We start from the raw sequence: 23540 nt of genomic DNA, 5'->3' as shown, positions 1-23540 counted from the left end.
ATCATTGACACTTTATAAACACTCAAATCCAGGGTATTTCAATAAATAAAATATGAGGTTCTATAATAATGGACCAAACTTTTAATATGTTGTAATACATACAAACAATGCTCATTTTCTTTCATATAAAATGTTTGTTTTTTTTATTCTTTTCATCAACAACAATTTGAGAGCTAGAACAGCCTCTAATAAACAGAAATATTTCTATCGTCCAACGGCTAAAGCAAAGAGATAAACAATATGATCTATTACTGCTTTGTGAGAAAAGGATCCAGCTTATATCCGAGGATGATATCTGTGACTCTTTGGAGCTAAGATTCGGAAGCTCCAACAAGCTATTGGTCTTTATATTTGAAAATGCACATAATAGGTTTTTGGTCTGTCAAATATTCCACCTGCAACAAATATTTAGATATGATTTACAAGCTTTTGCTGGGAATAAAATGATGCCTCAATCCGTTAATTGAATACATTGAAATCATCATTTTAACTAACGTAGTGGTGATCACAAGTCAGCTAAGGACACACTTAAGATCCTGGCCAGCAATAAAGTCGGATGATACGGATGCAAACGCTGATGGCTAAAATATAATTTAGAATGCTAATCTGGTTTAAAATAATATACCTATTTAAAGCATTAAAAAGCAATTATTCAGCAATTTTCTTTATATTTTAGACACAGGTCCTTAAGATGCTGAAAAGGCTCCGTTCATAAGAATTTACGCGACTCCAGCACAGTTACAACAATCTACAAATAATGGAGAGCTGCAACTCTGACACACTAAAGAACAAACAACAAAAAAGGTATTAGTTATATGTTTTAATGATGCAATAGATGTCTGGAATGTCCAAAGTTTAAACCAAGGATGATTTTAATTTTTCTTTTTTAGTTCTGGATTATCTTCCTCGTCAGTATATTCAGTTGGTTCCTCTCCTTCCTTCAAAACTTTTCCAACATAGTGATATTTAACTGGGGAAGAAGGAATAATAAAGAGTATAAGTACAACAAACTAATACACTAACACAATAAATACACTGAAAACATTTTGTAAACACATGGTGAGGAACAATGGCAGTGATTGTAAAACCACGATGAACATCACTGGATCAAAGTTTTATTATTATGTAAGAATACATAATAGCAAAGCAGAAAACAAAAGAACAATAACTTACAAGAAAACTGTGATTCCCAGTCGCTAAGTGTTTCCCGCTGAGAAGCAGTAAGGTCTGATAGGTCATCGTAGGTATCTGTAAGAGCTTCTTTATCAAGGCAGAAGGTGGCGAGACCTCGGGAGGCATCCCGTCCAGCAAAGACTCCGTATGGCCCCTCTAAACAGGGAATAAACGAACGTTAACAATATGCAAATCACACCAAAAAAGAATATATCGCACGCACATAGAGCGGTTTAGAGAGAGTTGACGTTTCAGCTCCTTCACTCTGGATCCTCAAGATTGTAAGCTTGCGAGCCGGGCTCTCTCCACCTAATGCAGGGGCGTCCAACGTGCGGCCCTCCAGCTGCTACAGGACTACATCTCCCATAATGCTCTTTCAGCTAAGGGGCTGGCTGAGGAGTATGGGAGATGTAGTCCTGCAGCAGCTGGAGGGCCGCACGTTGGACGCCCCTGACCTAATGTATTGGTTTGTCCTAGTCTGTCAATTCTCGTCTTGCCGTACCCCTTGAATTTATGTATTGTATTAAGCGCTGCATAAATTGTTGGCGCTATATCAATAAAATAATAATAATAATAATAATAATAATGAACCTGCTAGTGGTGGCCCTTTATTATCAATAGTGAAGACAGAGTGAATATCACAACTGTGCTGCCAACTCTCTCTTTAGTGAATATACCCCACTGTATACGAGTATATGAGTTTAATGCACCCTTTATATAACTAAATTTTACATTAATCTAACCTGTACACAATCTGCAGTCTGTGCCGTCACAGTTGGACTGGATAAGCACTTGTACGCATTATATTTTCTTTTGTTGGGCTAGAAGCTAGAAGCCTCTGGGGCATCAAGTCAGCAAGATTTTCAATAACCGAAGACCCTGATAAAATATTTACTCATATTGCTTTCAAAATGTGATTTCAATTAAAATCATGCCACGTGTCTTCCATGAGTTGACCGAGATAAAAAGAGCTGTTATTTACTCAGTCCGGCACAAAGTGCAAAGTCTGCGCTCGCCAACTACGTTCCAGGGTCCCGGGCATTCAATACAAGGTTACAGCGTTACGATTCTTATCAGCGCTGTAGGTAGGAAGTCCGCATTCGACTCCAAAGATCCCGTATAGTTTACATTTCCAGATGAATTTCAAATTAATATTTGCTTGACATTTAGGCAGCATGTTGAATAAGTACGCCAATCATTATTTAAAGGGACGCTCCAGTCATCATGCACTTCCTTGCAAATACATAGGGAAATTCTGCAGAACCCCCCCATACACATTTGCTCCTTAGACACGCCCCCCCCCCCCCCCCCGAGAACAAGGCAAAGAAGGGGGGAGCTTCTGCGGCATCCCTCCATGGACTCGGAAGGGGAGAGTTATTTGATCACTTAAATGGTGCGTGGCTATTACATGCATTAAAGTGCTTATAATTACTGGAGCGTCCTTTTAATTATCCCATGAGAACATTGCCTAAGGTATAAAGACTCGGCATTAATAGGAATTTAATACCATAAACTATATATTCTACTTTAAAACCAGATTAGCAACTTCTGCAACTTGACACTTTACAAAAATGGCAAATGACAAAGTACTTTATGGAGGGATTAGAAAACAATATTGTAAGAAGAGAGTGATTGGCTCAAAAAAAAACAAACTGTGAAATATACAGGGTTTTAACAACTAAGCTTTAAAAAAAAAAGTTAGAAAAAAATAATAAAAACAACCTATAAAATGTAATAAAGGAATATTATATTGGGTCATGTGATCTTGCTCAGGTATGGGTGTTATTTTGTAACATGTCTCAGACTATCTGGCACGCGCTCCCTGCCTTTCTCTAGGTGGCATATAAACACGTTACCATCTTTAATAAGATCTCTGTATATAATTATATATATAATAAGAAATGATGTATTTGTAAAGCTGATGTCCAGAATCTGTTTAATCAGCGCTGGTTGGCCATCTCCATAACACTTTCCTAATTCCAACATAATTTAATCTTTTATATGTTTACTAATCCAGATTTTCTGACCTTTAACACACCTTTCAAAAGTCTACGGTGTTACATAATATGGATTATAATCCCTTTTATGGATGGCAGCGGCCCCTGTACATTTTTACTGCGCCACAGGAATATCCGAGGAGGCGCTATGACAAAAAAAACATATTTATAAAAATCTGACTATATTAACCAGTTAGGGTCCCTTTAAACTTTCTGCTTTGTCAGAGGTGTGAAGCGTGTGGCCACATCCGACCCTGAACCATACTTCACACAGAAACGTAGAATTTGAAGGCAGATAAGAAACATTTGGTTCATTGTTTTTACAATGTAAAGACTTAATTAGTCCTTGGTCTTGTCTTAGATTCAGGATAGCTTTATGTCTATCCCAAGTTATCTCACTGTATTAGCCTCTACCACTTCTGATGGGAGGCTGTTCCATTTACCTACCACCCTCTCAGTAAAGTAAGAACTCACTCTGTGTGCCGCAGAGGTGGCGGGACTGTCTGTGAGCTGTTCTTGTGTGATCATGTGTGAGTGCGCGTCACTGGGTTGTGTCTGCCTGGGAGTAATGGGAGTTAAGTTCTGTTCTCGCGCATGCTTGTTAATCATGTTGTTCCGTGCATGCCTGCCCCTGATTTTTGGGAGTTGTGTCCTTCTGTTGAGTGAGTGCAGGCGCGGGTGAAAATGTAGCGTGGGTTTGAGCTTGCAAATCAAACTCAACTTTAACTGAATAAATAAATAATATTTTTAAAACAATTAAAAAAAAACAAAAAAAAAACTTTTTAACATGTTCCTCACCTGGACCATAAAACTTCTTGCCCCTGGTAACATCGAAAACCTTGCCGTTAATCGCCATCAAAATCCGGGGGTTCTTTGTGCCGTCGAATTCTTTAAGTTCCGCCAAAGTAAAGTCTCTTTTTTTCATCTTGGGTAACCGTTCCTCGCTGTTCTCCTCGGAAGTTTGGGGTTTGTCTCCCCGTACTATTTTATACAGAAGATACAAACACAGAAACAAGAGACAGATATTCAAGGGAGACGTGAAAATCTCCTGCAATATGCCTTCTTCAGCCATTTTCTTTTATCGTGGGTTTCGGAAGCCAAACATCCGATGGTTTCGCTACCTATTTGAACTCCCCCTGCAAAGAAGGCAATATAAATAAGAGCAATGGCATCCACAGCGCGGACGGCGTGCAGGGAGGAAAGCTTTGTTACATTTACATGGTTACTGTGGCAGAGCAGTGATTAAGGCGGATTATATACACAACGCTGATGAAGCCCAAACTGAAAGCCTATTGCAGAAAGCTGAAGCCCGTGAACGCCAAGCGCGGAGCGGAGCGACCCGAAGCTCTCCCTTACCCTGGCTGTGTCAGCGTCGTGCTCTGCGAGGCTGCAGCTTATTGCACTGTCACTCCCAGCTCTGCACAAAACCTGGAGCCAACTGGCAGGACCGGCTAATGTTCCAGAATTCCTGCGTGCACAGGAAGAAGAGGCGTGCTATCCCGGCCACACTGGGGCAAATGTTACTGCGTGTGCCATTAATGCACTATTCTACATTCACATTCATCGCCCCGCTCCTATTGGTTAGAAACATAGAATCTGATGGCAGATAAGAACCCGTTTCAGGCTTAGATGCAGCTTTATGCCTGTCCTGTTTATATTCCCTTACTGCAGTAGCCTCTACCACTTCTGATGGGAGATTGTTCCATTTATCTACCACCCTCTCAGTAAAGTAAAACGTCCATACATTACATCTAAGCCTTAGATTATGGCCTTTTGTTCCAACATTTCCACTTATTTAGGGGGGAAAAGGCTTTCCTCCTGCAATTATTTATATCTGACATAAAATCAGAGATAATATTATAGTTTCTTCTCGTTCTGTTGACTCTGCAGCTCTGCTTCAGCCGTACGATAGTGTAATTGTAAATGTGGCCGTTAAGTGGATACAATGTGTTCCATTATTACCCCATTGGGGGCCACCGAGTGTTTATTATTGTAAACAATGTTTCAATGAAGTAAACAGTATATGAATTGGCATCAACATTGTTAGAAAAAAAATAAATAAAAAATAATTATATATATATATATATATATATATATATATATATATATATATATATATATATATATATAACAAAACAGAGGCAATGATGTCTATGCAAAAAAACAGAAACTAAGGGTTAACAGGGAACGCGGCAGTGTCTTACTGCGCATGCGTAAATTCAACCTGGTCCCTCCCCTTCTGCCTGGGACAGATTCCAACTCCAGGAAGTTAGGTCTGTGTCTACGCAAAGCACATTTGTAATATCTTTATCAACAATATAAAAATAGACACTTCAATTCCACAGACTAATAACGAGAGAAACGATTAGCTACAGAACTGACATGGTGCCACTGCTGTACATTAAGACGAGACTTAACTTAAAGTGATCAGAATCATTGAGCGTATTAAATGAAGTGGACTACAATTCCCATCATGCACAGCGAGCCCAGAGCCGGATTAGTATGACGGGAGCCTGTAGTCCCCAGACGCTGTGAGGTTTATACGCCTATAAAATAGCGAGCACGGAAGCGTTAAACAATATTTGGAGGGGCGTGTCATCGGTTTAGTCAATGAGGAAAGAGAAAACATGGGCGAAATCTACCAATCAGCATCAGGCACCAGACGCCGACCTGCGAGGCATGTTCTAAAGAGGGAATAATGTATAATCGCGGCCCGCGCTCCTCGCAGTGAGGGCATGAAGCTGCCCTGCGTGCCCGCCCTGCCACGAGTGGATGAGTCCCTATGGCAAGCCTGAAGCGGGACAGCAGGCTGACCTCCCTGCAGAGCTCGCTATGTGGGGCTGCAGCAGGGGTGCTGAGCCGCTCTGCCACCGCCCCTCTGGATGTGGTGAAGATACTCGCCCAGGTGGGCACTTTCCATTCCAAGGAGGGCTTCTTAAACACTTTCCACCTGCTGTGCAAGACGGAGGGAGTGCGGGCTCTGTGGAAGGGTAACCTCACTGCCTGTGTGCGCCTGTTCCCTTACAGTGCTGTCCAGCTGGCAGCCTACAATAGGTAGGCACTTCCTGTAGGGCTGTGCCATGGCTGCCCGGGTACCCGGGGGTTACACGTCCTATCCTGCAGGGTGTGCTCTCTGTGTAAATATTGATTGGATTTCATACAGGATCCGGCTGCTTATTGGCCAGAAGGAGATCACACAATTCACCGGGTTCTCTCAGCTGCTGCAGCACCTCTTCTGCCAAACAGGTCTGCCAAACGTGACCATAGTCTGCTGAGAAGTATGGGAGTCGCTGTTTAGAAGCGATGCAGGCTGCGTGTTAGATAATTTCTTTATGCTAAATGTGAGCATTGGTGGTTTCTTAAACCAGCGTGTATAGAATATACAGATCTGAGCATTCGCTGTTCTTTCTTATGTGTCACAGAGTGGGAAGGTGGTCTGTGGGGGGCTCACTGTGTGAGATGTGAAAGCCCTTTTCACTGGCGCTAGATTAGGAGGATCCAGGCGATCCATACAGTGTGATGGTTGCCTGTGGCACAGAATTGTTTCTTCAGCCCAGGCGCTACCAGAGCTGGATTTTGACTTCTCAACATCTGGGTCCCACATTACTTGGTGAAGACCTGGGCTTCACCTGCTTCCCCCAACGTGAGTAACACTATCAAGTAACAATGCAGCCCTTTCCAGTGACTTGGTATATTAATGTATTCGTTCAGGTACTTGCTGGAGTTATGGGCGCAGGCTGCATGTTCCCCAAACATCACTTCTATAGATCAACCGTTCACGGCTCTCTCTGGAGAGAACGCAGCCCAAGTAATTAGTCTCCGCGAACATCTTCATACCAGCTGCCCCTCAGTGCTCTATAATAATGGTTTTCATATCTGTGCTTTCAGCTGCCCGCTGAGCACCGTGATGCTAAACAGCGCAAACCTTTATTATACATTTCCATATATATTATGTATATATACATATTACTAGCCGTCCCTGGAACACTGCGTCAAAACATTGGAGGAAAAGCCACTGGCTTTTTGTTTTACATGAATGCACAGGGTGATGAATTAATAACGGTAAATGCTTGTTTATTTTCCATCTTCTAGCTGGGTTACTGTAGGTTAAATACTTAGGGGTTGGTACGCAGCGCGCCGCTCCATCCGATACTATTGGCAGCATCGCTTACACAACATGACCTTCTTCATCACGAGCTAAAATAGAACTGCTGCTATACGGATTTCTGGCCAGGACAGTCCATGCGTTTATATATATATATATATATATAACAAAAACATTTTATGTATATGTTGTAACAAATATGTAATACTTATATATTGTGTTTCTGTCAGGAAAAATAGATTTAATTTACTGAATCTTAAAATTCTTAAACCGGAATGCACTGTAACGCTGTTTATGTAGCAAATTTATCTGTTTTGTTTTTTTTTTGTTTTTTTTTAATATTTGTGAAGAACTGATATACCTCTTACAGATACCCCCAAGCTTCTTTGCAGGTCTTCTCTCCGTAGTTTACCCATCCTTTGGCTTCTAGTGGGGGCAACCCTCGTATATTTGGGGGAGTTGGCATCGCAGGTTTGGTCAGACCCCCGTTTCCTTCAGTATGGAGTTAATGAATGTAATCCTTTTTCTTGGCCCTTATACTTTTTTGTTTGTCTTTTGCACCTTATTGTGTGTGTCTGCCATTCCTTCCCTCTTTAGATGCGTCTTTGCATTGGCCCTTTTATTAAAGTGCCTCATCTCTGACCCTTCCATAAGTAAAATAGAAGGGAATTCAGAGCAACCAGAGCAGAATCCTGATATTTGGAATGATTCTATGCAAAATGCCTGGTCGGATCCAGATTCCAGAGCTATAGATTAGGAATTCAGTGGATTCTTACATTAGTATAATAGTGATTGTAATTGTTGCTGTGATCACGTCTTAATACTGGGGTTGTGTGCATCCATTTTTTCTGGGTGGAATATCTTGCAAGATTTTCCACTCAGAAAAAAATGGATGCACACAACCCCAGCCTCAGTGCATTCTTCAAGTAGAACAAACTTGGTGTCTATGCTTGTAGTGTTTAGATGAATGCTGATGAAATGAAGAATTGTTTGGATAAAGATATCTTATTGTGTATTTTTTGCTCTTGTTCCAGGTTGACGTTGATGTTTATGGATGACCTGGGGCAGATCTCACAGTGGAAAGCCATCGCTGCGGGAAGTCTGGCTGGAATGGCAGCAGCAGTTGTCATCTATCCCACTGATGTCATTAAAACAAGACTTATCGTACAGAACAGCTTAGAACCTACGTACAGGGGGATCGTTCATGCCCTGTGTTCTATATATTATCAGGAGGGATTCCGGGCGTTATATCGAGGCGTTTCCCTGTCGGCAATTGGTAAGACCTGTTTAGTTGAATGGAGTCATGGGGTTCACTATATGCTTTTAAATCATATCTTATTGCAAACAATGAAAATTTCGTGAGGGGGTAGCAAGCAGCTTCGATCTTAATGCTATCTGTGTGTAAACTGGTTTTATTTCCAAACAATTCGACTAACTATGGCAGAAGGTTTCTGGAAACCAAAATATGTACACGACTAACCCTGTGTAGGATACGAAACAATATTACCTTGGCTTTCTTTTTCTTCTAGGAGCAATTCCGTTTTCAACTGGCCTATTTTTTCTGAACGCCAGTTTGGACAGACTCTGGCAGGATCCCGGCGTCCGCCTCACACCCCTGCAGAATTTTATTAATGGCTGTTTAGCAGCTGGCGTAGCGCAGACCTTATCTTTCCCCTTTGAAACCGTAAAGAGAAAAATGCAGGTAATTGCTGTTTATCTGTCCTTTGCAAAGTGCTGTAATGCTTAAAATGTTTCTCCTCTCTGCAAATCAAAAGTGTCGATGGATGGGGCTGAGGGACAGAGGTTAAAAAAGTTTTTCATTATCAAAAACTTTAAGCCCCAAAATTCTCTTACATGAAACAGAAAACAGAAAGTGTTTCATGTGTAGGCTTCCTTTTGTGTTATGGCTAAACCACCTACCATAGATTCTTCTTATATCAAACATTATTTTCATAACATACAGTACATTAATGTAAATGTTGCTGTCTATTAACAGAGGTAGAATGGCTTCAGTAAAAAAAGCCACAAGGCCCTGTTCTATATTGATGCAAGCAGGGATGCTGTGGCCGAGGGGTGCGCGGCGAGTGTCTTATTTTGTTCCGCACACAGGCGCAGAGCTTGCTTTCTTTCTTCCATCCAAGGCTGTTCCGGAATCCGAGGTTTAAGCTCTGGGACCGGTCAGAGTTGACACGACACAATGATGTATGGGAAGAGGTCCATGGGGGTGACTCCATGAGTTATCGCACTGGGTTACACCAACCCTAGTGACACCACCTTCAACGTTTCCTCTGTTAACATCTTCCCTTGTTCTGCCGGCTACTGCGTGGCATCGCTGCTTTACTCTTGTCCTTGGAGCCCTCGCCATCTATAAAAGCAGTGAGTTACTATACAGTTCAGTTAAACCCTGCAACTCTCCATTATACTTAGAAATAAACCAAAATTAGCTTTATTCACAGATATGTGTTCTCTATTTTTTATAGGATCTAGACCTGCTCATTATTTAGGTTATTTAAACTTTCCACTGAAACCTTGATTTAGGAAAAGACTCCCTTGGAGCAATAACACTCGTATAATAATACTAATCTGTAGTAAGTAGAAGCCTTCTTATTTTCAGCAGTACTCATTAGTAGGGGATATAAGAGTTTTATATCTAAATCTAGAATATATAGAAATTAAACATTCTTTTAACAGCTAGCGATAACACAACTTAAAGGGCCTATCTTGCTACTGTAGCTTCAAGCATATGGTAACTAAATTCATTAATTAAAAAATACTCAAAGCTTATGGCTTTTTGTTTTACAATCAGTGTATTTGTTTAAAAGCTAACCAACCACATGGGAAGCTGAGATCGGCCTATTGACGGGGACAATATTATCTAATCAGTTTCCTGGCTGGGAGTTCTCTCTTCTTGCTTTGACCCACCCTTAAAAAGAGGTTCATTCACTAAAGAGGAACTTTGTAGGAGAGTTGAATGCTGACATCCCTTTTAACACTGTTCTAAGTGCAAGTATAAAAGGAACATAAACAAAAATGTATTACTGATCCTGTTTGTCATTGAATGATCAATATAGTATGTATATGATTTATAGATGAAAGTAAGATTATTTTAATGCACGCAGAATTTGCTAAATGCTGAAAACATATTGTATGCTTTCATTTAAAAATATAAAATAAAATAGATTTTCCAGCTGAGCTTCATTCCGGTTTTATATCTGAGGGTACAGAAGGTGCTGTAATGAATATTAGCCAGCAGGTGGAGCTATTGGACAGTAAAAATGCTTAATGATTGTGAATGTTGCCTAGACAACCTGACTAATGTTCTGGAAGCAAAGTGGTTTTAAGGAATAATGTATGGAGTGACTTCTAAGTCCGTGTATTTATTTATGCGTTGCCTTAATCAAATGCATTGGAGCATGTAGGTTTGTATGCCACGTTGCGTAATAACGCACAGATGGTTGCAGACATGTATCATGTGATTCGGCATTAAGCTCCAAGCTCTTTCGGTAATAGCAGTTTATTGACCAGGCCATTAGGTCCTGGCACAAAGGCATTGTAAGGGCTGTATGGCTTGCCTTTGGTGCCGATAATGTCTGGGCTTAAAAAATACAACATATTCTCCAAATTCATTTTACACAAAGTGCTGTTTTTTTGTCAGAATTCTGTAGATTTGGGACAAAGGGGGTTCAACAAAATCAAATTTAGGGGAGTAGGAATGGAATAATGTAGTTGAAGGGACGTAGGAACATAACTTAAGTCCCTTATCAGATATATTCCATTGATTCAAAGAGAGGGAGAATTATTTTGCTGGAAATCAAACCCCCGGTTTCTAAATTAAGCTTCTCAAAAGAGACCTAAATCTTATAATCTGGTCGCCAAACATTATTGGAGAATCACTCTTATGAACCGCTTAGAACTAAAAGCTATTATGCGTTGCGTGAGGTCATGTTGATTTAAATAGAGTAGGTGCTAAAAAGAAGTAACGTCCCCTTCCTCTCTTTGCAGTGTGCAAATCTGTTTACTAACACGCTTCTGTGAATGACTTGTGACATTTTTCGGGCATCCTCATGCCTTCTGGGAATGTCAGCAATTTAGAATTTTGCCCAGCAGAGAAATCTGCTCCCACGATGACATTTTCCCAAAAGTCAGTCTTTCCTTTTCAAACGTAAAATAAAAATGGCAGGGGAATGGCGTACAGAACTAGAGGTGGTTCTATGTATATTTGCAAACTAACCGCAATTCTACAAACTAACCGAATTTTAATAAATGGGTTCCTTTTTTCCATGTTCTATGGTCCTTTACAAAAAATAGACTTGTTTGCAGATTAAGATCTGAGGCCCACATTATGGGTAACTTGGGGAAACGTCACTGTTTTCTCTCGCCTGTTCTCATTCTTGCTGGCTGGGGTGAGGAGAAGGGAGACTCGTTGATTAAATGATGCTGGTCAACACAATAAAACCTAATGCCAAACAAGAAAACATAAACACGCAGCTATAATTGTATTTTGTGTCCATTCATATCCATGACATTCGAGCCTAGTATATACATATTTGGCACTCTTTTACAAAATGTTTAAATACAAAACTTTTATTCTTTTATATGATGAGAATGTGGAAATTGATGGGATTATGTTTAGTGTGGGTTTTAGAATCTATTTGGGCCTCTTTTCTTTTAGGGCCTTTTATTTCTTGGCTTAAGAGAAAAGTAATGTGACTTGGTAGAATGCCATCTCGCCTTTCTTATGATAAGCTGGTATTGATTGCATGCGCCTGCCAGCCTGGAAGTATTTGCTTTTATATTCTAAGGGATTCTATTCAAATATGAATGACAACTCTGCAGTCTCCTCCCAATATTACAATGCAAAAAAAAGCAAAGGCATTACAGCGTGTGTGTGTGTGTGTGTGTATATATATATATATATGTATAACTACTTATCCACTGCATTTTTATTTTGTGCTGCTTAGGTACTAGGTTGCTAGCTGAACTTGCTTATCCAGTTGTCATGATCTTTAGCCTCGCCGGAGAAAAATCAGGGTGACCTTTGATCAAACAGGATTCGTATGAACTCTACAACCCTGTCACTAAACCTCCCAGGTGTTGGCTTTTCTGTTGCCTGCTGGGACTGTGCACTCTGTGTGTGTGTGTGGGGGGGGGGGGGGGGGAATACCGTGCACTCGGTGTGGGGGGGTAATGCCATGTGCTCGAGAAGCTGGCCACACCGATTGATTTAGGATAATCTCTGTTAGAGTCCAGCCGTTACGAGGGTCCTTGTTGTCGATGCATGTCTATAACCTCCTTAGACATAAATGATTTTGGAGAGAGCCGTAGTACACTGGGTAATAACCTGAAGCTGTTCTGTTGGGTTATTTGTGCTAATGATGTTATACCAGACATCAGCTGTTTTACTTACTTATTTAATTCATATATCAAGAGAGGGATTTAAATATACAAGTGTTATGTTAATGAAGCTTAAAATAAATATATATTTTAATATATTTAAGCAGTAGATGCATGTACCAAAGCAAGATAGTCTGTGACCAGGCATGACTGTGAGGCCTTTGCCATGAAAGTAGTGAGGCTCGTTGTGTCTTGATGTAGGTTAAATATTTGCTTAAGAGTTGTTGAGACGTATGCAGTCACGAGAGCTTTAGAAAAGTGTAGCTGCATTTGGGATATTATACATTTTTAATTACTGGTGTAAACTTCCTTAGAAATTGTGTTATCGTGTTTATTGCATGGTGCACTCCCTGATTGTTGATCGTGTTTATGAAGCGGTGGAATGGAAATCGCCTGCTACTTTGCTGCTGAATTCAGCCCAAGGTCAAGAACTGCCAGCTGTAACAGTCATTGTAACAGATCTTTTCTGCAAGTCTTGCATGTGATGCAACTGTTTATCAGACGTCCTGTCATCCGAATGGATTGGCGGTTAACTGTGGACCATGTCTTATGTGCTGGTGGGAAAGCTTTGGTAGTTTTTACCTTAGTCCCAAAGTGTTTGGGCTAAAGACGTTACTCCGTTGAATATACCTTTAACATTCTATCGTAGGGATGTGAGGCTGGCTCCTGGTTAGTTGTAGTTTTCTCATTAAAGTCTCCTCAACCTGTTTTAAGGTTCACGAATTCCCAACTTGATGTTTCAGTAACTGGTAGATTGGTCGGGAAGACGGATTGAAGCACCTGTGTTGACATGACCTTGAAAACCTAACCAGTTAGGGTCATTTGAGAAATGTTGGGGCACCCGAGACTTGGCAGACAGGACAGAAACTCTAACGGTATTTTAAGGTTGCATTCTTGCAGTCTAACTATAGTGTCCAACCTTCTAGAAGTCATGTGCACAGAGGGAATACTAAAATTCCTGGGGGCTGCCTGGGTGGACTAAGAAACGCACCAGACCCTGGTTTAAGGGAAACTGCACGGCATGTATCTCTAGTATTACAAATGATGGAGGAGAACAATGCTACTGATCACATGAAACTGCTACTAGTGATTCACCCATATTGTAAAACTTAAATTAGAAAAATTGTACATTCATAAAATAATGTGTGTATGATCAGCATGGGGGGGGGGTACATGTTCCAAAGGGGTCACCAATTCTCAAATACACAATGTCACACATAAAAAGTGACCTTTTCATGTCTGGTTCCCTATTCCACACACAGTATACACAACAAACTCCCAGAAAGTGAAAAGGTGCGCTCGGTGTTAATCTAATCCACGCAGAACCACACAGATAACAGATATATTGAAAAAAGGCAAAAATAAAACACAATAGTGCAATACAGTACAAATAAATATTCTCTCCCAACGTTGGATGCACTCACAAAGGAATAAGGTAATATAAGCTCCTGAAAAAGTATATCCCGGACCTCCAGGTGCTTTCAGGTATGGGGGCGTAACTCCTCAACAGAAGAGAGATGGTGGCATTCTTTGTGTAAAATCTTTCATTTATTTATCAACCATAGAATATTTAAAATCAAAAGATAAAATTGAGACTATGAAATAATGCTGCTTATACGCTATGCGTTTTGCTCGTTTTAGAGCTTCGACCAGATTTTACACACAGAATGCTGTCGTATCTCTTCTATAAAGGAGTTACTACCGCATACCTGAAGGCACCTGGAGGTCTGGGATATACCTTTTGAGGGGCCAATTCTCAATGTTTGTGGGAAAACAAACAGGTAATTAAGGAGAGCCAAAAAACGGGTTGCTTTGCAAGGGGAATTACTATTGTAATTCCAACTAAAAAAAACAAAACACCTATTGACAGCGCCCACATTAAACAGGTTAAAGGACCCGCTAGTTGACAATTTAACTGGCAAGACCTGTGTCTGTTCCTTCCAAATGTGTTTTGTTACCTTCAGTGTGTGATGTGTGTACCCACAGAAAGCAAATCGATTACATGATTCATTAAAATGTAAACAAATGGCTGAATGGGGCCAGCCTGGAAGCCAGAACACAGTAGGCAGCCTCGCTAGGTACTCCAATACCCCACCCTTTACACCAACGATGTGCAGAAGGGTATTTGGGGGATGGGATAAAGCAGGAGACTACGCTACCAGAAAGTTGTCTGCTGACCGTTTATTTCAGCGATTAATTCTACATGGTCTTCAAACTGTAATTCAGCAGCCTATCTTTTAATAAACACCTCTACTCATCCATTTCTCCATTTTGTGCAAATAGTACATGATCCAGTTTAATTCTTGCGGATACAGGGCAGGGGAGGTAGGTAGCACAAGGCTATATATATAATATATATATATTTTTTTTTGGCCTAAAAAAGGCCTAGTACTTTTTGTTTCCAATATCTTAAAACTATGGCATTTCCTGAAATAAAGACTGAGCTAGTCCTGCGTAATGTAAACATATTGCTGACCTCAGGAAATCTTACTGATTTTAAGTATTATCTAGTGCTAACATTGTAGGACACGCTCGCTGGAGTTGGTCCTTCATTATATATAACGAGGTTCATGAGATTTAACGAACAGTCCTACAAACTCCTGCTTAAATGAAAAACATCTAGTCCGCCATCTCCAAATGGCGGAGAATTTGCAGTAATGTAGCAGGGTTGTTATCTGAGCCTGTCTGTGTCCTTCACGTATAAAACAAGAATTACCAGTTCAGGGCGTTAAGTTATACATACTGAATTTAGCGTAGTAGAACCAACGCCACAGAAATACCTCGAAATATGTATGGAGTGAAGGTTGGATTGTGGGGATCATGGAATCCGTCCTGCGGCTTTCATCTGTTCATTGCATTTATCTTATCTCTCCTAGGCACAAAGCCACCTCCTTCCTCATTGTGGAGGAGTTGATGTCCACTTCAATGGGATGGTTGATTGTTTTAAGCAAATTGTGAAGTTAAAGGGAGTGATTAGCCTATGGAACGGACTCACTGCCAACCTGCTGAAGGTGATTGACCCATTTATTTGGATTTCTTTCTCATGGGGTTGCTACCATCCACACATTCCAAGGGATAAGTAAAATGCTATATGTATATTTTGCATATTTTGAAAGTGCTTGTTTTTAAGTTTCCCTTTTTTAATATAAATATATATATTTTTTTTTTACAGGTTGTGCCATACTTTGGCTTGATGTTCTGCACGTTTGAGTATTGCAAACGGTTCTGTCTTTATCAAAATGGCTACATTGTGTCCCCACTGAGCTACCAGCTGACTCCAGGAGTAGATCAAAGCCTCCGTCCCCAGGAACTTCAGGAGCTGCGCAAGTTTATAAGAGCGAAGAGCTACACCAGCAGAAATCCTTCACTAAAGAGCTGAGAGCGATGGAAAAGCCCTTCTCTCGTTGACCAGCATTGATACTAACCGAAGCTACAGCAATTGTCAACCTCGTGATACATGGAGGTTTGGTGACAGACGGGCAGAGAAGCAGCCCCCATGCCCCCAAAGCTGAGCCACAGTGGAGTAATTTTGTGCACAGTTAGCAGGGGCAGCTGTTCATATCACATACCCTCTCCTCTCCTGAAACTATTATTCTTTTATATAGTGGCAATGATGATTTCACAAAAATAAAAATCTTACCTAGTAGGGTAAAATTGTTTCTCTGTTTTTTGTTTTTTTTATACATTAGCAAACATTTGATGAACCTCCCGTGTAATTTCTGGATATACTGTAAGGGCCACCAAATACAAAGTACTGTTTATACTATATTATTTGCATGTACAGTGAGTGTTGCTTTAGGTATAATAGATATACCAGAGTCAGGGGGGAGGTTGAACCAAGCAACTTGCATCACAAACTTGTAGCCATAAGAATGTGCTGTGACGGGGAGTTTGAAGGATGGTAGCAGTCTACGTACTTGGCCTGGCACATTTTATTTACAATTACCGATTGAGAGTTTATGTATGGGTTGATTCATTTGTTTGAGATGCTTAAATCAAAGACCGCTATATGTGGCTGCACTTAATTGTGTAGAACAAATGAATGGGGGGCTCTGCAATCCCCCCCCCGATACATTTTTCCTTTTACCCCCTAGCTATTTTTGTGTGTAGTTAGCTCCACAAAACCGCTGTTAATGCTGAGCCCTGGAAGATGACATACCCCGGTACTTTTACAGTTTGCTCCATACTATGTATATAGGTTGGTTATGGGGGGGGGGGGGGGTCCTGGATCTACCCAGCTTGCGCATGGGGCTGTGTCGCTCCGGGAGGTCTGATCACCCTGTGCCGCAGTCGTATGCTGGAATTGGAGCTGTGCAATAGGCCAGGGTATGCACATAAGGTGGGTTTTCAACGTATATATTTTTTTTTGGGGGGGGGTAATCTGGAAACACATTTCCATTTATTTAGTGTATTAAACTGTAAAAGGTAGGTTTGGCAAAAGTGACACGCGTTTAAATCGTTGCTGTATATCTTCCCCATCAGAGGACCACTGTGAAGAGCTTGCTTCAAACATCGTCGGGTTGGGGAGACCAACTGTGAGTTCTATGTTAATCTGTGGATGTAACCTGCTCCAGCCAGTGGTCTAACTTTTCTTGCAGTAAAGCGGGAGTTGTAACAAGTTTTTCTGGCCACACAGCTCTAAGATACAGGGCTAATTTGGCAAAACAAAAATACACCTGATTTTTAGGGCCATGCCGTAGGTTTGAATGCACTTTGCTAGTCGTTATCGAGAGCCAGCAGTAGCGTGTTTCTTCAGTGTTAAGGGGTGAGCTGGCCCTGCATAATGCATGATTCAATCCGTAATAGAGGGACAGGGTCTGTAATGTGTTACTATCCATCGGTGGGATAGATTTAAAATCACAGACAATAACAAACTGGTAGGAAAGGAGAAGAGGGACCTGCCCCTGTGAGCTTACGATCTGGCCAAGTGGTAACTCCAGCATATCGCTATCCTATAGTGAAGTCAAAGAGCTCAAACACAGCTCTCCATTTAGTGAATACGTCGTATTCACTAAAGTACAGTAAATGCGGTCATTGCCAGGCTTGGTGCGCCTCCCTTACTATCAACCCTTTTAAACAGCCCTGGACTTCCATGACCCCTCAGCAACAATATACAATGGTAGCTTATCGTACCCCAGCTACCCAGATCCCCCCAGTGATCAGACCAAGGGCCCTAATCAGTTGCTCGATGTGATTATGTTGTAGGGGCGCTGATGCGGGTAGTGGGTGTAGAGCACACGTTCCTGTATACAGGCGAATAACGTGATACGCGTATTTTATTTCCGTGAATCAGTGCGTAATACCGGCTGGCGGGTCACAGCACTGCCGTCACCTAGCAACTCTCCCCCGTCCCACGTCACCTTTACATTCCGCCCTCTCCTGCTCTATCTCTAAACCCCCCCCCCCACATGCCGGCTGTGCGCGCGCTGCCAGCCATTCCAGCCTCTGGCTCAACGTTCCATTCCTCCTCTGCTCAGCCAATCACGACATACGACAGCTCGGCCCCGCCTCTGCCCTTGCTTCGTCGCTCTATAAATTCGGCCATTTCGTTGGTGTTCTCCCCAGCCCTCGGAAGCTTAGTGCTGCAGTAGCCACTCGTCTAACACCGAACCAATCAAAATGAGCGACGCAGCCCTCTCTTTCGCCAAGGATTTCTTGGCCGGCGGTGTGGCCGCTGCTATTTCCAAGACAGCCGTAGCACCTATTGAGAGAGTGAAGCTTCTACTGCAAGTAAGAGCCATCTAAATCTTGGGGGTCGGGGTGATATATAGTGTGCGCAGGCGGTGGGGCAGCGTTAATCTACATGCCCTCTATGGGGGTCATTAAGGCCAGGTAGGGTTTAGTTTAGCATCCTTGTGTATGTTAACGTTTTTGTTCCGCCTTGCGGACAGATGTTGGCAGTGGAGGTATTCGTTAGTGGGCTGGGTGTCATTTGATGCTAGGCCCGGTTAATCCCCATTGCCCTTGGCTGCGGTATCATTGCTCCTCGGCAGTATAAGTGATTGCTGTAATTCGCATAAAATCTCCTGCCTGACCTACAGCTTAAGGGGAGCTGCTTAACGTTTTGGAGACGCGGAATGTGCTCCCTGAACACCTGTCAAATCCGGGCCAAGGTCGCTGCAAGGAGACTGAAGTCATCCTGGGACTCTTCTCCCAGATGCTTCTCGGGAATGCACGAGGAACCCGGCATATACATTAAAGCCACGCACTATTAGGATTCAACCGCCTATCTGCGGCCTGCCTCTTAATACCGGCCGGTATGTTTGTAGGGCGGAAGTAGACGATGTCCTTTGTCCTTTTAAAACCGCGCCATTGATGCGGCCTGCTCCTTAGAACCTGAGCCGCCCGTCATTACTTGTCCTTCCAGCTGGGCCCGGCGCTTGTGTAATTTCCCGGGATTCTCCCTCCCCCTCCTTTCTTTACCACGTGTTTGCTGCCGGCACAATGAATGGAGCTCTCACCATTTTGAGCCGCTGCGTTCAGGGCAGGGCTCAAAGACGGAAGCGATCTCCTTAATGCATAGAGCGCGCGGCTTCCTCTCCTTGAGTCTGTGCACTTAATTATTTAATTTAATTTTCCCAATTTAAATTTTTTTTCTGGTGATCGTGACTGTCGCCTAACCATGACATGGCTTTATTCACAATAAAGCAAATGAAGTATATATAGTGGCAAGAATTTTAATCGATTTTAGGGCTTTTATAAACTAATTACTGTATTGTGTTCCAGGTCCAACATGCAAGCAAACAAATCACTGCTGATAAGCAGTACAAGGGCATTGTTGACTGTGTTGTGCGTATCCCCAAAGAACAAGGTTTCCTGTCTTTCTGGCGTGGTAACCTTGCCAACGTGATCAGATATTTCCCAACCCAAGCCCTCAACTTCGCTTTCAAAGACAAATACAAGAAGATCTTCCTGGACAACGTCGATAAGAGGACCCAGTTCTGGCGCTACTTTGCTGGTAACCTGGCTTCAGGTGGTGCTGCTGGAGCTACTTCACTCTGCTTCGTCTACCCTCTTGACTTTGCCCGTACCAGATTGGCAGCTGATGTGGGCAAGGCTGGTGCTGGCCGTGAGTTCAAGGGTCTCGGCGACTGCTTGGTCAAGATCTTCAAATCTGATGGGCTTAAAGGCCTTTACCAAGGTTTCAATGTATCTGTTCAGGGTATCATCATCTACAGAGCTGCATACTTTGGAATCTACGACACTGCTAAAGGTGAGGTTGCGTGTTCACCGTTACTGAATTTTGGCGTTTTGGTGCTCGTGTTCCCAGTAACCTTTTGTTCTTTAGGCTTTACAAACTTGACAGTTCTTTTTCTCCTCTCTCAGGTATGCTTCCTGATCCCAAGAACACGCACATCTTCGTCAGCTGGATGATTGCCCAGTCAGTAACAGCAGTGGCAGGTTTTGCCTCCTATCCGTTTGACACAGTCAGACGTAGAATGATGATGCAGTCCGGAAGGAAAGGAGGTATGTTTGTAAAAGCGAACTCTTGCTACTCTTGCTGGGGCAAAGACTCGGTATATAGAAAGGACAACATTCTACATATAATTATAGGGGTATTGCTCCCTGTGGTTTTTAGGGATACCAAATCTGTATTATGAACATTATATTGACATAAAGCAATGTCATCCCAGTTCTAGATGTTAATGGTAGTTGAAGCGTAGTAACGGTAGCTAGCGCTATTGTGTTAAATTCTTGATCCTGATGCATGTAAACATTCTTTTTGCAGCTGATATCATGTACTCTGGAACAATTGACTGCTGGAAGAAGATTGCGCGCGATGAAGGTTCCAGAGCTTTCTTCAAGGGTGCCTGGTCCAATGTGCTCAGAGGAATGGGAGGCGCTTTTGTGCTAGTCTTGTACGATGAGCTGAAGAAGGTCATCTAAACCTGTCCTTGTTACCTGTGACATGGCATGCTGTATTATGTAACATACCTTGAACGGTCTTGGACTTTTTTTTGTCAAACTCCACTTTATTTATAAAGTGCAACTAGTAGTCTGCTGGTTGCTATTTGGGGAATCAATCCTATTACATCTCACCAGCTTTCCATATTAACATAAATCATTCCCTTTCCTCTGCTGATACAATGTGAGCCTGCATTGTGCTGTAATGGCATGCTGTGTAGGCTCGTAGCAGTAGAGGGCTTCATGCAATGGGACTCAACGCTCCTTTATTTTTTATTTCAGTCACTCATGTTTTTAAGTAACTTAGGTCTGAGGAAATAAAAAAAAGAAATACGAATCCACCTCTTGTTCTTGTTTGCGTAAACAGTTGGTGTGTGTTGTGATGTTTGAGCTGTGAATGTGGGGTTAGAGTAATGCATTTCGTTACACTCAAATAGATGCAAGATGCGTGCTTCTGCATCCCGAGAGCCTTCTCTGAAACATTTTAAGGGCCTTTGTCTCAACAAATTCAAAGGTCATTGGATGGTCTACATATACTGACCCTGGATGATGGTGGTAGTGCTGAATTAAGTTGTATTGTAACATCCCAATTTCTCTCCCCTGTCTGGGTCATACTGCAAAATTACCTTCAACAGATTTTAAAAACCTGGAGAGCACTTCTCTAGAACACCTGGCATACCTTCTATAGCTACAAAGGCAAGCACACAACGGTGCCTTTTTTTTGGGGGGGGTGACATGTTTTAAAATGTGTGCCTGTTGAGAAGGGGTGTGTTTCTTTGCACTGATGGAGAATGTTGGCAAAATAGGAAGTCTAAACTGTTGGTTCTTTAGGATGTGATCCTTTCACCCTTTCAAATGGGTTGCACCAGGCAAGCATTCACATGGAAACTTAAGATTGAGTAATTATAAGCATCACAATGTAGTTAATGAAGTCAGAAATGCAAATGTGTGCAGGATATGAATATAAAAATCCTCGCAAATAAGTACAGTGGATGAAGCTTGGTTGGAGTTGAGCTTCACAAGTTAGCAGCACATATATTCATCCACTATGAGCCAGCGCCAGTCTGCCAAGTCTGTCCGTTTCATGCATAGTGTAAGAAATTGGAGATGGATAAAGTGCTTGTTAGCCAGCAGCTGAACAAAGTGCCAAGAACTGAAAGCCTCCCTGTCTTTTGGCTGGGGGCAAATATCACATAGTGATAAGTATTAAGCGTACCTCGGACACTAAGTGAGTGGTGAAACAAGATCGTTGTGCCAGGGGCCAGATACCCTCAAACGATAAACCTTACATAATGAAGGGCAATCTCCCCTAAACTGGTATTCTCTTAATAATGTGCATTCAAGTTCTTGTCCAATTTCCGTCTTGGATTTGGCTGATTCTCTTCAGATCATCGGCGTATGTATGAATGGATTATATAAATTATGTTTAAGGATGTCTAATCATTCTTCAGGTTTGAAAGCTTGCGGTGGAGCTATTTACTGGGGTTCGAGAATGGAAGAACACCCCCCCACAAATATTTGCTATTCACTAAGCCGCTGAGACCTATGCGCTAAGAGCGCGGTCACCCAAAGCTCCTTAGGTTTTTCTTCATCTCCACCTTTATATACTGTGTGTATATATATATATATATATATATATATATATATATATATATATATATATATATATATATATATATATATAATCTTTAGGCCATTTTCCACTTTCCTTTTGTATCCCCCCCCCCCCCAGCCTGGAATTCATAATATGAGTATTATTCTATATCCGTGCTTTTCATTTTAGGAATACATTGAATTTGGAGCATTATGGAAGCATTAGCTTGTGGCGGTGGGAGAGGCGTCCTGGGACTGGGACAGTTTGTATCACAGCCTGTTAAAGTGAAACTCGCCGTGGCCTACAAATCTCCTCTAAGCTTTAGAAACCCGCACCTTGCAGTCATCCTACACACTGAGGCATGACCTCTACTGAGCAGCCAATAACCACTCTGTTAGTCAGCAGCTGATTGGCTGAGATGCTTCCGTCCCAGGAAGTAAGACGTATTCCTATTAACTCCTTACGCTGCAGATAGTTCTGTGTAATTCTAAGGTGTACAGCGCTGCGGTAGGATCATTGAGACTTCCTCCTTATAGACACCATATCTTGAAAGTCAATTCAGGCTAGAACTACCGGCCAACCTACAGAATTAGCAGCCCAACATTTTATATTTCTGTCTATTAAATAAACTAGTGTCATACTGTTTACACAATAAATAAGAATACATATATAAATAAGAATATAAAAATAAGAAATAAATAGTAAAACACACCTTATGCGCATAGTATTGCCATTATTGGTAGGCTCGTTGTGATTATCCCCCGCAATGACGTTCCCTCTCCTCTATTTGTTAAATAGAGTGTTGAGGCAGTCCTCAGAAAACGCATCTGTGGCCGATTAAATTGAAATGTGTTATTTTTTTTGTTTTTGTATATATTTTTTATTGTGCTATAGTAGTTCTCCGCATTGTATTATGTGAATACATACAATGTGTGAGATTCCATGGCTCCTGAAAAGAGGTGATTTATACAAATAGGGCCCGACCTAGTGTGTATGTGATCTCTCCAGCTCATAGCCTAAATGTAGCGCCCAGAATAGCCAGTTGGCAGGTGTGTTTTAAAGCCCGCGTGCTTCATCTGGGCAGTACCTGGTACACTCCTTTTGCTCAGCAACATTTACACAAATGTGTTGCTCACACAGCAAGCTAAGGCGCGTCAACATACTAAAAATACCGGTATTACTAAAAGCCTTGCGGCGAAGGTGAATAAAAATCAAGGTGTTGCTTTCATTTTCTAGACTCATGAGATCAAGCCTTCATTTTTTTTTTTTTCGGGATAACCTTTCATTCAATGTAGCGATATTTCTGAAACACGCAGTTAATCCCGTGCTGCTCAATGCGGAGAAAGCTGTGTTCCTGCTGAATCTGGAATGA

At 41.8% G+C, this 23540-nt stretch overlaps 3 protein-coding genes across 3 annotated transcripts; 2 read left to right on the top strand and 1 right to left on the bottom strand.

The window, feature by feature from the left end:
* Positions 1 to 872: 872 nt before the first annotated feature.
* LOC149298163 (membrane-associated progesterone receptor component 1-like) lies at positions 873 to 4242 on the bottom strand. The gene is made up of 3 exons (XM_089487766.1): positions 3969 to 4242; positions 1174 to 1329; positions 873 to 970 (listed from the first exon to the last, which is right to left on the bottom strand). The coding sequence occupies exons 1-3, from the start codon at positions 4240 to 4242 to the stop codon at positions 873 to 875; spliced, it is 528 nt and encodes a 175-aa protein (XP_089343892.1).
* Positions 4243 to 5952: 1710 nt separating this feature from the next.
* LOC149298162 (solute carrier family 25 member 43-like) lies at positions 5953 to 16048 on the top strand. Its single transcript, XM_089487640.1, has 5 exons — positions 5953 to 6224; positions 8310 to 8551; positions 8805 to 8977; positions 15546 to 15680; positions 15842 to 16048. Exons 1-5 carry the CDS (start codon positions 5953 to 5955, stop codon positions 16046 to 16048), a joined length of 1029 nt encoding a protein of 342 aa, XP_089343766.1.
* Positions 16049 to 18288: 2240 nt separating this feature from the next.
* Positions 18289 to 20556, top strand: LOC149298161 (ADP/ATP translocase 2-like). Its single transcript, XM_089487694.1, has 4 exons — positions 18289 to 18399; positions 19396 to 19882; positions 19996 to 20136; positions 20399 to 20556. The coding sequence occupies exons 1-4, from the start codon at positions 18289 to 18291 to the stop codon at positions 20554 to 20556; spliced, it is 897 nt and encodes a 298-aa protein (XP_089343820.1).
* Positions 20557 to 23540: the final 2984 nt, after the last annotated feature.

The sequence above is a fragment of the Sceloporus occidentalis genome, unplaced genomic scaffold (genome assembly GCF_023333645.1).
Source record: "Sceloporus occidentalis isolate IW3139 unplaced genomic scaffold, rSceOcc1.0.p SCAF_34, whole genome shotgun sequence".
Taxonomy (NCBI): Eukaryota; Metazoa; Chordata; class Lepidosauria; order Squamata; family Phrynosomatidae; genus Sceloporus; species Sceloporus occidentalis.
The sequence above is the reverse complement of the archived record's forward strand: the minus strand, read 5'-3'. Positions and strand labels throughout refer to the sequence as shown.